This window comes from Marmota monax, unplaced genomic scaffold, assembly GCF_021218885.2.
Source record: "Marmota monax isolate L192 unplaced genomic scaffold, Marmota_monax_Labrador192_F-V1.1 WCK01_AAM20220418_F8-fsc00026, whole genome shotgun sequence".
Lineage (NCBI taxonomy): Eukaryota > Metazoa > Chordata > Mammalia > Rodentia > Sciuridae > Marmota > Marmota monax.
Genome location: NW_026693108.1, coordinates 9,698,264 through 9,715,892, shown reverse-complemented (window position 1 = coordinate 9,715,892; position 17,629 = coordinate 9,698,264). Strand labels below are relative to the sequence as shown.

Sequence of the window (17,629 nt, the reverse complement as noted above, 5' to 3'; positions counted from 1 at the left end):
CAATTCTATAATTTATAGTACGTATGGGTTTTGAGAATTTAAAATGAATTTTACTCTATATTAAGGCAGCTGTGATGACCTCTGTTTTTACAGTGCCCACACCCTTGTTTTGTTGGAGGAATTCGCTCTCCTAATTATTTGAAAACATGCTGAACAGCTCTTCCTTACACATACACTCAACACTCACATAGCACAGTTCAGCCCAAGACTGCATGCCCACTTGAGGTTATGATATCACGCCAGTACAGCCTCAGATATTTCCTATGGAATATACAAAATAACTGCTTTCCAAATTTTACCTTCTGGTTTTTATTACATTTACTCAGTCAAGAAGCAAGGTTTTAGTAATTTAGTCAATTTGATCTATATTCAAAATATAAAATCAATGAAAAGACAAAGCAAGATGGAAATAAAACTCAGGTCTTTGTGGGGCTACCATGGACTGTTTTTAAATTGTGTAAATTGCATTTGAATATTGACAAGTCTGATGGTACCAAAAATCCCTTGGAATAACAAAGCCACATCATGGATATGTTAGTTGGGAAGAACTTAGAAATCTTTAACTTCTTTTTCCTCTAATTTCCCTATAATCTACCATGTAATGAGAATCATTCACTCACATTTTAAGACTTTGGAATAATTTTTTTCATTTTACAGATTGGACCTGGTGGTTAATTGTTTGGATTCCAAAGAATTGTTCAAGAAGTAAATTAAGAGTGACAGGAAGTCAATATCATTGAAATTATAAAGGTATTATTGGCAAACTAGAGTGGTTTTCTAAATTCAGGAAAACTGAAAGTTTACTGTCCCCTCATAGATCATGACAAATTGACAGCTCAACATTTCAAATTATCCTTATCATATTCCTCAATGGATAATATGGATTATAAAACTGAAGTGTGTTTTTTTCTTGATGACTAAGATTTTCCTGTAGTAATAAAAATAAAAATAAAAAATAAAATAAAGAAGAAAATCTTGCTTAAGATATTTGATGCAGTTCCTTAAGATGTGTTCTTCTGCAGAAGAGTAAACAAAAGTATTTGAATAGAAAACACTTCTTCTAAACTAAGGAAAGCAGGTTTTAGTCAGAAATTATTGCACTAGGGGAAAGAGACCTCAGCATAGAATTGGGCTTCATTCTGGAAACAGCATGGCCCAGGAGTAGGGGTGGGGTCAGTGGATGGAAATATTAATAGGAGAGGCATCAAGGATAGGAAGGATTCTGATTAAACAGAACTCACAGGGGTCTAAACACTTTTTTAAAAAATATTTTTTAGTTGTGTTGGAGGTCAGGTGAGGGGGAAGGTATCAAGAGTGGCCAGATAGTAAGGGTGGGAGATTCTCTCTGATGTAGCAAGAATCTTTATATAACTGGACAATGCAGGCCAGACACAAGGACAGCAAGGTCAAGGCTTAGAGGCCAAACAGGAGCCCAACTAAACTTTAGTCAAGGAGAGTCTGTCAATAACCCTGTGAAGCCAGTAGAATTGTAGCATCAATTTTAGACCAATCAATTTGAAGAAAAAGGAACAGAATTATTTCAAGTATAGACATTATGTGCTCTTTAAAAGCCAAACATTATTGTGGGCTTTAAAACTAGAAATGAAAATGACACCAAACATCTCATATGATTTTTAAAAAATCAATCATTATAATATTTAAAAACCCACGGGATTGAAACTTTTCTTTTTAAAAAAATGCCAAGGGTCTTGAGAGCAATGTGAGAGATTTGCTTTGGCTTATCCCAGCCAGCAGAGGTCTTGGTCTTGCTATGACCTTATGAGGGGCCATTGCCTTTCTGTGTGACCCTGGCTGGGCCTGGTGTTCTGGTTCCTTTAGTCCAGGTAGCTGTTTTTAGCAACCTGAGGGACCTTGACCGGAGGGAGTTTTGAGCTCTTTTGTCCTTTCTCATTTATTCCTTTAGAAAAGACTTTTGAATAGTCTCAAATCAATATTTTTTGTAATTCTCAAATAAATTACATAGATAAAAGTAAATGACCCTTCTGACATAATCATTAATGAAAAAGGTACAGAAGTTTTTAACTAATTAACAAAACTTCATAGCCTGTGCCTTCGATTTGATCAAAGTAAATGAGAAGTGAAGGTTCCATTGTATGTAGGTGAATGAGGATAGATTATTTTCAGAAAGGAAAAACAATTTAGTAAATGAATAATAATTTATGCAGTTTGGAAGAAGATAATGTAACATCAACAAATTCTATCTTTAAGAGTCAAATTATTATTACTTTATTTTCTGTAATTATAATAATTCACCAGTAGGTAATTACCTCCACCTGGAAAATATCAAAATGGGCAATGCTTTTGATTCCATATGCAAAATTTATTTTTCTAATATACTATCATTAAGAATTGTAATACTATCATTGGTTTTATTTTTTTTTCAATTAATTAGTTAAAACTACTCAGAAATTAGAATAATCAGGCAGGGAGGATTTGCAACATGGAAAAATAAATGTCACACACACACACACACACACACGTGCACAAAAAAAACATAAGCTCTACCAATGAATTGCACACCTAACCTCACAAATCAAAATGAGCAACTTAAGTAGTCATTTGTGCTATCATCATCTAGATCAACACAAAGAGCATTTTCAACACTCCACGAAGGTTCCTTGCAGCCTGGCTGAGGGCTGACTTTGCAATTTAAGAAGGAAGTGGATAGGGAAAATTCATACACAGCACTCACCTTCCAATGGCTTGGGTAGAAAATGAGCTGCTGGTTTGGTTTTCTTTACTCTGTTCCCTTTCATAGCTTGCCCTTCCTTATTTAATCCCAAAAACCAGGCTCTACCAGATTCCTGTTGTCTGTATAGCATGGATGAGTAGATTACATAATAGTTTTCAAAAACAGATTCTTTAAACTTGCATTCAGGTGTAAAAAGTTCCTGTGGAGAGAAAAGGAGAAGAAAGTTAGAGGAAGGAACTAAACTTCACTGTGTTTTCAGTTTAATCTCCCCAAACTCATCCAACATGGTAGAAGTGTCTGCCCTATGGCAAGGATTCCTAGATACACCTATTCCTCCCATGAGAATTGTTTGCATGTTGTTTTCAATACAAATGAATTGAAAAGATCTGATACTATTGTGAATACATACAGTATTTACAGACAAAACTATGGATGTCCTTTATTTAATAATAGAAGATGTGAGCAAATTCAATATTTTCACTAAAGGAGTAGTTCAAAAACAGGGAGATTATAGTAGCATCATATATTCACAATAAAGTGAACAAAAATAAATACATACTTAAGACACTGTATAATGATTGACATATTTTCATGGACATGATCATCTGATACTCCTAATTGTGGCCAGTTGTTCCTTGGAGCTCAGTGTTGTAAGGTGGTGTATTTTCCCTACAAAGAAACAAACTGAACCAAAATTGTGACAATCAGCTGGCACACAGGTTGTCACCGGAGCTATTGTTGTATGACCAGTTGAAGCCAGGAGTCATGTTAGCTGGTCACAGTGACAAGAGCTGAAAATTATTACCTAGTTCCAGGGTTTACAACCCTTGCCTTCCACTTGGCCCTCCACTAAATTCCCTTTGGAACTCTTGAAGGTAAACATCAAAAGCTGCCCTGATTGAAAACCACCTAATATCTTTGAAAAGTATACAGAGTGTTAAATTACATTAGGCTCAATGTCATAATGTACATAGATCGATGCACAGCATAAAGTTTGATAATTTATGATTATCATTAATATCAAAAATATTCACAGATGATTCTATATACTTATAAGCATTTTTATTTTAGAATGAATGGTAATGAATATACTGACATGCATGTTTATAAAATATATAAAGTTGCAAACTCCATGCATTTCTGATAGACCTCTATTAAATATAACCTCAAAATTCAAACTTCCTAGTTACAGAACATGGAAGACACTTAACCAGTTTTTGTAGCTATTTTTAAATAGTCTTAGCATTGTGCTATTGTATAAATATATAAACTACAGATGCAAACAGAGTTGTACTGTCACTGATCTTTTTAAAATTATAACTGAACTTAAGAAATATATATAAGGTTTAATTTCACTTTAATAGATTTTACCATTGCAGAAATAACCTTAGTTTTTCTTCCAAAAATATATTCTTATAAGCATTCTTTAGGAGCTAAAAAATAGAATCTTTAAGAGTTGAATTTATGCTAACTGTTATAAGCGATATCTCATAATTGCATATAGAAATTTTCTTTTTCGGTGTTTCCCCCAAGAGTGTGAATTATCAGATTGTGTCGTTATTAGGATATAATTTATTTGGTGTTCTTCATAACTTTAACCAATTCACTGAGCGTAATAGTTTCCAAGGGAAATAGACTTTGTTAATGACCAATGCTTTTTAGGACAAAGGTGACAGATACAGTGATCAACTGATGAGATTAAAATAGTTGGAAGACAGGGTTAGCCCCCTCCCACAGGAATTTGCATAAATCTCCATTTCTCATTTCTTCTAGGTGATGTTACCTCAGGTTCAAATAAAATCCCATCCAAACAAATGTCTTGGCCTTGCACTAAATTTCACTTCTCCAAATATCCTTCTGTTGGTTCTCTCACTCATCAGTGAGAATCTTACTGAGTCAGTGTCCAAGCTCTCCCTCAGAGGAAAATTGACAAAATAGTGCATGTTCACACATGAGTGGTGAGGAAAATAAAATAAAATGGAATGCAATAAATCTAACCTGTCCTAAGAGACTAACAAACATACCATGTTGGTGGAAACTAAGCCTTGGACAGATAAGTTAGACTTTGACATGCCACTTGTTTTTTTTTTTTTATTTTTTTAATGAAGACATGGCAAGGCATCTAAGCTTAGGATCTACTAGTTAAAATCTGTTTCAAAACCAGCCATGAGTGGGATGGTAAAGGTGACCTGGTGGTCACTCAGTAGAGGCCAGGGGAGCTACAGTCAGGAGAGGGATGGTAAAGGCTGACCTGGTGGTCACTCAGTGGAGGCCAGGGGAGCTGGCATTTACTTTCTGGTACATGAAGTTCCTGGCCAGGGACTGACTCATGTCAGTGAGGGATCACTGATTCCTATCCTTCACAGACACTAGGGTTTCTAGCTTTGAAAATGTAGACCCACAGGGTAGTCTAACTCTCATTCTTATCTAATCACACCCAGAGTAATGTGCAAAACATGGTGGGTTCTGCTTGCACCCTCAGCAAATTAGGAAGGCACTGTCTCTACACTGAACTGACCAAATTAAAGGTAAAAGTGAATGAAGACTCTTCATGGGGAGGAAGTAGTTTATTCCCAGTAGAAACCTTAAGGTCTTCTGATACTACATTCTTTTCAAATGTACACCTGCGTGTTAGGACTTTGAGAAAGTTGATTCCACAATACGGTTTTGTGAGCTGTGCCTGTGACTTCACAGCTATGTGATTCTCTTATCTTTAAATGAGAATTACTGCTTTCATAATGATGGTGGAGACTGGTTGATACATTTTCAGCCATCTCTATATCCCTGAATAAATCATTACAACACACACACACACTCAACATTCAAAGATATTTTTGTCTGATACATTTTCTCAAGACTTTTCAAGAATCTAATCTGTTCCTAAAACATTCTCAGGAGAAGTGACATAATTAATGAAAGTTGAGGTCATTTATTGTTTTTTGGTTTTGTATGTCACACACACATGCACACACACACACACACATGCACTTTCAGTATGTAAATGGAATCTTCAGAGTTCAACCCTGATCCAACTCCTTACTGACCACATGTCCTTGGGGAAATTGCTTAATCTCTTTGGGCTTCAGTTTACTTATCCCTAAAATGAGGACAAAAAGCATAGACTAATAAGGAAATTGGAAGGACTGAATAAATTAATACACATTAGAAGAGCACTCGGCATATGGTAAGCACTTGATAATTATTCTAAAATAAATTCTCTATTACTTATGGTTAAGAAAAATATACTCCGTACCAGTTATTTCAATTCTATTAAGATTTCAGGGGCTGGGGATGTGGCTCAAGCGGTAAAGTGCTCGCCTGGCATGCGCGGGGCACTGGGTTCGATCCTCAGCACCACATAAAAATAAAAATAAAGATGTTTTATCCACCGAAAAACTGAAAAGTAAATATTTTAAAAATTCTCTCTCTCTTAAAAAAAAAGATTTCAGCAAATCAAAATTAATCTAAATCATTAGTCACAACTGCAGTTTTAATATCAAGTATTGGGCTCAACACCAGGTAAACTAAAATGAATAAGGTTAATCATTCATCTCAGCCAGGCATGTTGGCACATGCCTATAACCCCAGCAACACAGAGGCTGAGGCAGGAGGATTGCAAGTTTAAGGCCTACCTCAGCAACTTAGTGAAACCCTGCCTCAAAAAAAAAAATAAATAAATAAATAAATAAAAAGGCTGGGGATGTAACTCAGTGAACTCTGTGGTAATGTGTCCTGGGTTTAATTCCAGTAACAACAACAACAACAACAACGAAAAAAATTCAGACCAAAACCCAATAACAAACAAACAAAAAAGAAGTAAAATAAAAAAAAAATGATAGTACAATGCAATCTTTGTTATGGTAGACTTGTGTTTAAAATACTACAGTGACTATAGGTGGAGTAAATGGTCTCCTGAAAGATAACTGGTAGTGAATGCTGAGCTGCTGTTTGGCAGCTGGTCAGCCACGTATTGGGTGAGCGGGAAAGGACAAGGAAGAGTGACTAAAGACCACAGGGAGCCTTATCTGACAAGCCAGCCCCTGGAAGAGGGGGGCCTGGCAAGTCAGAGCATGCCCCAGCCACAATCACTCCCATCCCCCTTAAGGAAAACTACTGTTTGGAGATCTTGCTGCACCCTACCAGGTAATACGGACCCTTCCTTACCACGGAAACTATGTCACAATCCCCAATCACTCTGGCAACCAAAACATCAAGACCCTCACAAAGAAATCTTGATGAGGTCTATTCAAAGGGTGACAAAGTGATTGAGGGGCTGAGGCCAAAACTGGGGGACTCGATTTTCTTAAAATTTCTGACTCCATAAGCATCGCTATCAAAGCCTCCGTGCAGTTCCTAGGCTGCAGGTTACCTTGTTTCTCTCTTGACCTCCAGGAACTTTCTTTTTAAAAGCACTTGACCTCCAGCCTTGCCTGTCTTAAGTCAACAGGACATGTGACATTTCTGAGCAAACAACCTGTTTCTTGTAGGAGAAATGCAGATCCCAAAAAGCTGAGAAGGACACAATCTACCCCCAAAAGGGGAACTTTTGTGACCCTTACACAGACCAGATCCTAGAACTCAGAGAGGTAAAGATGACTTCCCCCTAACCATAAAATCTGCAAGAACAGATTCCACTGAGAACTCATCAACATGGGCCAAAGTGATCTAGCTCATTCACAGTGGGGACATGAAAGTCTGATGTCATCCTGCTGCCCAAAATCAAGAGGTGAATTTAGGCAGGATTCTGGAAACTTCCCTGGGGCCCCCAATAAAACTGATGGGCAGAAGGGGTGTGCTGTCCTCCTCCTCTCTGCAAAGACATACTCTCTCTCCCTTGAGATCATCCCTTTTTCCTATTCCTATCTTCTCATAAATTCATGCCTGCTGTTGTGAGCAACATGTCTGAGATCTTTCTTGCATGATCATAAGAACCAGTGAAGAGAGAGGACCTCCATGGATGCACAGTTCTGCATTAGGTCTCTGCCCTGTAATGGCACATTCGGAGAACTATGATTAGTTTACACTGAGGCATTGTGGGGCAAACTGGTACATGATGTGGATGGGAAGGCTGGTTGGAGAAATGTGATTAAAGGGTGTTGTACATTGATAAACAAATGAGACCTCTTGTAAGTGGGAGAAAGAATTATTGAACAAGCAAGGCAATAATCACAAGGCCTTATTAGTATCTTTTAAATGCAAATCTGTTCACATGTGGAGGATGGTTTTAAGAAGTTAATGACACTTTAACACTGATGTGTTGATTTCCAGTCTCTTGCAAAGTGAACTAGAAAGTTATTTGCAGAATAAGCTTATGTGTGTGTTCAATTTAGTAGTACTAACATAATATATATATATATATATATATATATATATATATATATATATATATATATATATATAAAATCAAGAGCACAATTAAAGGAGAAGTACTATCAGAATCACAGGAAGGGAAGATGGCGGCGAGGGGAGTGCATTACCCCCGTGTGCTGCTTCACTGTGTGGGAGTGTGACAAGTCAGGACGGCTGAAGGATATCTTGTTGGGAATTTCCAGCAATAGTGGGGTGCGCCGGAACCTGGAGGAAGGATTTCCATCGCATGAGGATCGGCTACGGGGACTCAAACGCGAGAGGTTTGTCGCACGGAGGGTAAAACTGCTTATTCAGCGAATCGCCCCGCGGCTGGAGTCTGCAAGGCGCGCTGGGATAGAGACGCAGGGTTACAGCGCTGCAGTTTCTGCCAGACGCGCAAGCACCGCACTCAGGGCTGAATTCTGGGTTCGAGACGGGGAAGGAAGCGGTCCATCTCGGTTCTCCACACCGGTCAGACCACAGAGGAGGCCAGCAGCCACCATGTTGGTAAACTGACGTCACCACACCTGTTTTTGACTGACCGCAGCTCATTCGGCCATAGAACAGGTAATTTCAGGCTGCAATTCGCCTGCGGCTTGCAGACAGATTGCTAGGGTTCAGCGCCTGGGGGCTTCTTAAAATCTGATCTTATCGGAGTGAACAGGAGCGCGGGGCGGCCGAGTCCCGGCTCCCGGAGCCGTCCCGGAACCGCCCTGGCTCCGGGCTGCGGAGCCTGCGGAGGCTGCTTCTTGGACCCTGCTAATATCAGAGCAAACACGAAACACCAAGAGGCCGAGTTCCGGCTCCCGGAACTGAGCCCGCGGGGACTGCTTCTTGGAGCTTACACTTATAGGAGCTTACACCGAGCACAGAGCGGCCGAGTTCCGGCTCCCGGAACCGTCCCGGAACCGCCCTGGCTCAGGGCTGCGGAGCCCGCGGAGGCTGCTTCTTGGACCCTGCTACTATCAGAGCATACACCAAACACTAGGCGGCCGAATTCCGGCTCCCGGAACTGAGCCCGCGGGGGCTGCTTCTTGGAGCCTACACTTATAGGAGCTTACACCGAGCACGGAGCGGCCGAGTTCCGGCTCCCGGAACTTCCCTGGACCGGGGCTAGGAGCCCGCGGAAACTGTGTCTCGGTCCGGGTCCTGCTGAGGGCAGGTCAGGACTCACCCATTGCTTGGGTTGCCTGGCAAGGGGAACGAAATGCTGCCATTCGCATAGGATACCAACATGGCAGAGATCTGATGTCAGCAGAAAGCGGTGGAGGAGAGATCTTCATCAATACCAGCGGTGACATAAGCAGTTGGTCTCCTGGTAAGGGGGGTGAGGCTCAGTCACCCGAGTCTCCTCAATTTGTCCTCGAGCCAGAGGGAAGGAGCCGGGCCGCCGCCAGCCCCCGGAGCAGGCCCAGCGGCTCGCCAGCGTGGTGACCGCGTGACCCCAATTGGAGAGGGGGCGGAGCGGAGCCGCCACCCAAACCCGCCAGGTGGGCAGACCCACGACCCAGTAGTACATGGGCGTGGTAGGAGGGGCAGGGCAGAGCCGCCCTTCGCGCTTGCAAGGTAAACAGACCTGTGACAGCCTGGCGGGTCAGGCCCAGTGGCCTGCCAGTGTGGTACACACGTCACCCCAACTCGAGTAGGGGCAGAGCAGATCCTTATCCCACGCCCGGATCAGGCCCTGCCGGTGTGGTGGTCACGTGACCCCAATTGGAGTGGGGGTGGAGCGGAACCGCCACCCGTGCCCGCAGGGTGAGCAGACCAGTGATCAACCTGCAGATCAGGCCCAGGGGTCCGCAGGCGTGGTAGGAGGGGCAGGGCAGATCCGCCGCCCGCGCCTTCAAGGTAGGCAGACCTACAACAGACCTGCGGATCAGGCCCAGGAGCCTGCCGGCGGGGTACAAATACCACCCTAATTGGAGTAGTGACAGAGCAGAGTCGCCTCCCTTGCCAGGAACAGACCCAGCATCCTGCAGGCGGGGTAGTCACGACACCCCAATTGGAGTAGGGGCAAAGCAGAGCCTCCACTCGTGCCCGAAAGGTGGGCAGATCTGCGACCGACCAGCAGGACAGGCCCAGTGGCCTGCTGGTACGACAGACACGTCACCCCAATTGGAGTAGGGGCAGAACAGAGCCGCCACCAGCTCCCAGAACAGGCCCAGTGACCTGCCGGCGTGGTAGCCACGACACCCCAATTGGAATAAGGAGAGAGCAGAGCCGCCGCCCGCACCTGCAGGAAAGATACGCAAGCAGTATGAAAAGACAAGGAAAGAAAGGACCACAAGCAATGCAGGTCAACGCAACTTTAGAAGAGGTAACAGCTGCAGCAGATGGAATGTCAGATAAAGAATTCAGGATATACATGCTTCAGATGATCTGGAGTATCAAGGAAGACATTAAACAGCAAAATCAGACAATGAAAGATCACTTCGACAACGAATTACGCAAACAAATCCAGGAAGCAAAGGATCAACTATACAGGGAGATAGAGGTTATAAAAAACAAGCAATCAGAAATCCTAGAAATGCAGGAAGCAATAAACCAACTTAAAAACTCAATGGAGAATACTACCAACAGAGTAGAACACTTAGAAGATAGAACATCAGACAATGAAGACAAAGTATTTCAACTGGAAAAGAACATAGACAGCTCAGCAAGACTGTTAAGAAACCATGAGCAGAACATCCAAGAAATATGGGATAACATTAAGAGACCAAACTTAAGAGTCATTGGGATACAGGAAGGTACAGAGCTCCAAACCAAAGGAATGAGCAGTCTATTTAATGAAATAATACAAGAAAACTTCCCAGACTTGAAGAATGAGACAGAATCCCAAATCCTAGAAGCCTACAGGACGCCGAATGTGCAAAATCATAAGAGATCCACACCTAGACACATTATAATGAAGATGCCCAACATACAGAATAAGGAGAGAATTTTAAAAGCTACAAGAGAAAGGAAGCAGATTACATTTAGGGGCAAGCCAATCAGGATAACAGCTGATCTTTCAACACAGACTCTGAAAGCTAGAAGATCCTGGAATAACATATTTCAAACACTGAAAGATAATGGGTTCCAACCAAGAATTGTGTATCCAGCGAAATTAAGCTTCAGGATGGAGAATGAAATTAAAACCTTCCACGATAAACAAAAGTTTAAAGAATTCGCAGCTAGAAAACCATCTCTTCAAAACATCCTAGCCAAAGTATTACAGGAAGAGGAAATGGAAAATAACAATGAAAACCAACAGTGGGAGGTAGGACAGTAAAGGGGGGGGGGAAACAATCAAAGAGGAAAACAAACAATGTTTAGTAACAGAAATAAACAAATATGGCTGGAAGAACAACCCATATCTCAATAATAACCCTAAATGTTAATGGCTTAAACTCACCAATTAAGAGACACAGGCTAGTAGAATGGATCACAAAACAAGACCCAACAATATGCTGCCTACAGGAGACGCATTTGATAGGAAAAGACATACATAGGCTGAAGGTGAAAGGTTGGGAAAAATCATATCACTCATATGGACTTCGGAAACAAGCAGGCGTGTCCATACTCATATCAAATAAAATAGATTTCAAGCCAAAGTTAATCAAAAGAGATAAAGAGGGACACTACATACTGCTTAAGGGAACCATACACCAACAAGACATAACAATCATAAATATTTATGCCCCAAACAATGGTGCAGCTATGTTCGTCAAACAAACTCTTCTCAAGTTCAAGAGTCTAATAGACCACCACACCATAATCATGGGAGACTTCAACACACCTCTCTCGCCACTGGACAGATCTTCCAAACAAAAGTTGAATAAGGAAACTATAGAACTCAATAACACTATTAATAACCTAGACCTAATTGACATATATAGAGTATACCACCCAACATCAAGCAGTTACACTTTTTTCTCAGCAGCACATGGATCCTTCTCAAAAATAGATCATATATTATGTCACAGGGCAACTCTTAGACAATATAAAGGAGTAGAGATATTACCATGCATCTTATCTGATCATAATGGAATGAAACTGAAAATCAACGATAAAAGAAGGAAGGAAAAAGCATACATCAATTGGAGAATGAACAATAGGTTACTGAATGATCAATGGGTTATAGAAGACATCAAGGAGGAAATTAAAAAATTCTTAGAGATAAATGAAAACACAGACACAACATATTGGAATCTATGGGACACATTGAAAGCAGTTCTAAGAGGAAAATTCATTGCTTGGAGTTCATTCCTTAAAAAAAGAAAAAACCAACAAATAAATGATCTCATACTTCATCTCAAAATCCTTGAAAAAGAAGAGCAAAACAACAGCAAAAGAAGTAGAAGGCAAGAAATAATGAAAATCAGAGCTGAAATTAATGAAATCGAAACAAAAGAAACAATTGAAAAAATTGACAAAACTAAAAGTTGGTTCTTTGAAAAAATAAACAAAATCGACAGACCCTTAGCGATGCTAGTGAAGAGAAGAAGAGAGAGAACTCAAATTACTAGCATACGGGATGAAAAAGGCAATATCACAACAGACACTTCAGAAATACAGAAGATAATCAAAAACTATTTTGAATCCTTATACTCCAATAAATTAGAAGATAGTGAAGGCATAGATAAATTTCTTAAGTCATATGATCTGCCCAGATTGAGTCAGGAGGATATAGAAAACCTAAACAGACCAATATCAATTGAGGAGATAGAAGAAACCATCAAAAGACTACCAACTAAGAAAAGCCCAGGTCCCGATGGGTATACAGCAGAATTTTACAAAACCTTTAAAGAAGAACTAATACCAATACTTTTCAAGCTACTTCAGGAAATAGAAAAGGAGGGAGAACTTCCAAATTCATTCTATGAGGCCAACATCACCCTGATACCTAAACCAGACAAAGACACTTCAAAGAAAGAAAACTACAGACCAATATCTCTAATGAACCTAGATGCAAAAATCCTCAATAAAATTCTGGCGAATCGGATACAAAAACATATAAAAAAAATTGTACACCATGATCAAGTAGGATTCATCCCTGGGATGCAAGGCTGGTTCAATATACGGAAATCAATAAATGTTATTCACCACATCAATAGACTTAAAAATAAGAACCATATGATCATCTCGATAGATGCGGAAAAAGCATTTGACAAAGTACAGCATCCCTTTATGTTCAAAACTCTAGAAAAACTAGGGATAACAGGAACATACCTCAATATTGTAAAAGCAATCTATGCTAAGCCTCAGGCTAGCATTATTCTGAATGGAGAAAAACTGAAGGCATTCCCTCTAAAATCTGGAACAAGACAGGGATGCCCTCTCTCTCCACTTCTCTTCAACATAGTTCTCGAAACACTGGCCAGAGCAATTAGACAGACGAAAGAAATTAAAGGCATAAAAATAGGAAAAGAAGAAATTAAATTATCACTATTTGCAGATGATATGATTCTATATCTAGCAGACCCAAAAGGCTCTACAAAGAAACTATTAGAGCTAATAAATGAATTCAGCAAAGTGGCAGGATTTAAAATCAACACGCATAAATCAAAGGCATTCCTGTATATCAGCAACAAATTCTCTGAAATGGAAATGAGGGCAACCACTCCATTCAAAATATCTTCAAAAAAAATAAAATACTTGGGAATCAACCTAACAAAAGAGGTGAAAGACTTATACAATGAAAACTACAGAACCCTAAAGAGAGAAATAGAAGAAGATCTTAGAAGATGGAAAAATATACCCTGTTCATGGATAGGCAGAACTAACATCATCAAAATGGCGATATTACCAAAAGTTCTCTATAGGTTTAATGCAATGCCAATCAAAATCCCAATGGCATTTCTTGTAGAAATAGAGAAAGCAATCATGAAATTCATATGGAAAAATAAAAGACCCAGAATAGCAAAAACAATGCTAAGCAAGAAGTGTGAATCAGGCGGTATAGCGATACCAGACTTCAAACTATACTACAGAGCAATAGTAACAAAAACAGCATGGTACTGGTACCAAAACAGGAGTGTGGACCAATGGTACAGAATAGAGGACACAGAAACCAATCCACAAAACTACAACTATCTTATATTTGATAAAGGGGCTAAAAGCATGCAATGGAGGAAGGATAGCATCTTCAACAAATGGTGCTGGGAAAACTGGAAATCCATATGCAACAAAATGAAACTGAATCCCTTTCTCTCGCCATGCACAAAAGTGAATTCAAAATGGATCAAGGAACTTGATATCAAATCAGAGACGCGCCGTCTGATAGAAGAAAAAGTTGGCTACGATCTACAGTCAGTGGGGTCGGGCTCCAAATTCCTCAATAGGACACCCATAGCACAAAAGTTAATAACTAGAATCAACAAATGGGACTTACTCAAACTAAGAAGTTTTTTCTCAGCAAAAGAAACAATAAGAGAGGTAAATAGGGAGCCTACATCCTGGGAACAAATCTTTACTCCTCACACTTCAGATAGAGCCCTAATATCCAGAGTATACAAAGAACTCAAAAAATTAGACAATAAGAGAACAAACAACCCAATCAACAAATGGGCCAAGGACCTGAACAGACACTTCACAGAGGAGGACATACAGTCAATCAACAAGTACATGAAAAAATGCTCAACATCTCTAGCTGTCAGAGAAATGCAAATCAAAACCACCCTAAGATACCATCTCACTCCAGTAAGATTGGCAGCCATTAGGAAGTCAAACAACAACAAGTGCTGGCGAGGATGTGGGGAAAAGGGTACACTTGTACATTGCTGGTGGGACTGCAGATTGGTGCAGCCAATTTGGAAAGCAGTATGGAGAGTTCTTGGAAAGCTGGGAATGGAGCCACCATTTGACCCAGCTATTCCCCTTCTTGGTCTATTCCCTAAAGACCTAAAAAGAGCATGCTACAGGGACACTGCTACATCGATGTTCATAGCAGCACAGTTCACAATAGCAAGACTGTGGAACCAACCTAGATGCCCTTCAATAGACGAATGGATAAAAAAAATGTGGCATTTATACACAATGGAGTATTACTCTGCATTAAAAAATGACAAAATCATAGAATTTACAGGGAAATGGATGGCATTAGAGCAGATTATGCTAAGTGAAGCTAGCCAATCCCTAAAAAACAAATGCCAAATGTCTTCTTTGATATAAGGAAAGTAACTAAGAACAGAGTAGGGACGAAGAACAGGAGAAGAAGATTAACATTTAACAGGGATGAGAGGTGGGAGGGAAAGGGAGAGAGAAGGTAAATTGCACGGTAATGGAAGGAGACCCTCAGGGTTATACAGTGGAGGGGGTAGAGAGAGAGGAGGGGAGGGGAGGGGAGAGGTGGGGAGGGGGGAGGGTGGATGATGGGAAAGGCAGCGGAGCACAACAGACACTAGTATGGCAATTTGTAAATCAATGGATGTGTAACTGATGTGAATCTGCAATCTGTGTATGGGGTGAAGGTGGGAGTTCATAACCCACTAGAATCAAAGTGTGGAATATGATATGTCAAGAAATTTGTAATGTTTTGAACAACCCACAATAAAAAATTAAAAAAAAAAAAAAAAAAAAAAAAAGAAAAAAAAAAAAAAAGAATCACAGGAAGGTAGCTGGGACCAAAAGAGAAAGACAATATGTTGTAAAAATTAAGAGAGAAAATCTTTGCTTTTCCTTGATGCTAATTTCTAAAAGGTGTTTCCTTAGAAAGGACCTGTAAAAGTTTCATTTATCAACATAAAAAAAATGTTCTTGATAGTAGATACCATAATAGTTTTGTGTTTGAATCCTACAGTATGCTTTAGGGAGACAGAAGGCATTGAAAAAGTCCAATAAGTGGAACCTGAAATAATTGAAATTGATGAGATCCTCAGGAATTATGCACACCATTGGCCATGAACTCAAATGTGTGTGATGACCAGGCAAACAGAGGAGTGAAGCAAGCTGGCATCACCATTATGAGAACAAATGGCTCCCGGCTCAGGGTCTGTACAGGGGAGAACAAGAGACTGATGCAAACAGTCCAGGAGTGACTGGTTGCAATGTGAAAATAAAAGCCTTAGACCTTTGGTAGATTCAATTTTTCAAAGTAAGAAATACAGGTTTCCACATAAGATCTCCTTTTAATGGTGGCGATTAATTCTTTTTTTTTTTTCCTGATTAATTCTTAAACTGTTTTGTCTTCTTCACTATTGAGTGGGACAAGGTGCTGAGATGAAGCCTGTGGGCCTCCAGATTGAGACGTCCAATGGAGAGTGCAAGAAATGAACTAAAAGTAAGGGCCCCCCAAGTCCTTACCAATGCCGCTCTAATCTGATTTATGGCTTTCATACAGTTGGCTAATATGATGATTGTGACAGTGAAACTCTCTAAAACTGGCAGTGATAATATGAGAATGCTTATTTAAATTTGGGCTTAAATATAAACTCTTTGGGGCTGCCAAAATGAGATAGATAAGGAATTTGATGTGTCTTTTCCTCATCTTGCCTGCCTATATTTAGAACCACCACCACCTCAACAACAAAACCAACAACAGTTCAGCTCCAACAGAAGCTTAAGTATTAATCTGCACCATTGCCAATGTAAATCATCAAATCAGAGACGAGAAAAAACGCTTCAATTAGAACAGAAATTTCGTATCTCCTTTTAGATTGTGGTTGGTTTTGAAATGGAAGCACCGTCTGTGGGGTACTTACTATCTTAACAGTAGCAAAGAATTCCTCTGCTCAGGGAAATGTCTTTGTTTAGGGAACAGCCTGATGGGCCACTTGCAGGTGCAAAGACAGGCTTCTGCCTTCAGAAAGAAAGGATCAGGGGGAGGAAAGAGGGGACCCTGTTCCCCAACACCTAAGAAATGAATTGACCCAGATGGTTTGCCAGAATCACAACCTCGGAACTTAAAGTGACCCTAAGTATCTAACCTAGTGGGCAGGTAAACTGGAGTCTTCAGGCCAAACACAGCCCCCACTTGTTTTTGTAAATATGGTTTTATTGGAAAACAGGCACTGATAATTCCCCCAAATCTTGGGTTCTTTTTCCCCAGAGTGGAGCCAGTAATGACACTTGAGAACAACTGGATGAAGTGACAAGCCTCCTCTATTCAATGGCAAGTGACGAGGGAAACCCGGAGTCTCTGTTCTCCGAATATGACCCCCACCCCGATTAAGCAGAAAGAGTAAGATTATTTAGACTTACAGGGTGGGGAGGGACCTGCAAGCAGACAAATGGGCGGGAAATTGATGATTTTACCAGGAAGGCCTCACTCTGTTAGGTAGTGGTCAGCAATAAGTTGTGAAATGTGAACCAATAACATGGTTATTGGTTATTATCAGTGCCTGTTTTCCAATACAACCATATTTACAAAAACAAGTGGGAGCAGGCTCTCGGGGGTTCTTTGACTTGCTTTTAATGAACCATCAAGTGAATTGGAGACCCAAAACAGGTATACTAACCCTGAGAACACCAGGTGGAAACAAAGGGAGCCAATTAAGAAATAAGTCAACAAGGAAAGATCGAGGGGGCTATTTCCTGATAGGGTTAACTGGGGTCATTGTACAGTTAGGGCTTATGGCCATGGGCTTC

The 17,629-nt window shown here is 40.4% G+C and overlaps 1 protein-coding gene across 3 annotated transcripts in view; it reads right to left on the bottom strand.

The window, feature by feature from the left end:
• Fgf14 (fibroblast growth factor 14) overlaps window positions 1-17,629 on the bottom strand; it is a 657,991-nt gene that overhangs the window by 7,316 nt on the left and 633,046 nt on the right. For all 3 annotated transcript variants that reach the window (XM_046454899.2, XM_058582739.1, XM_046454900.2), the window contains exon 4: window positions 2,714-2,912. In XM_046454899.2, the coding sequence (XP_046310855.1) occupies window positions 2,714-2,912 (199 nt within the window). The remainder of the gene's footprint in view (window positions 1-2,713; window positions 2,913-17,629) is intronic.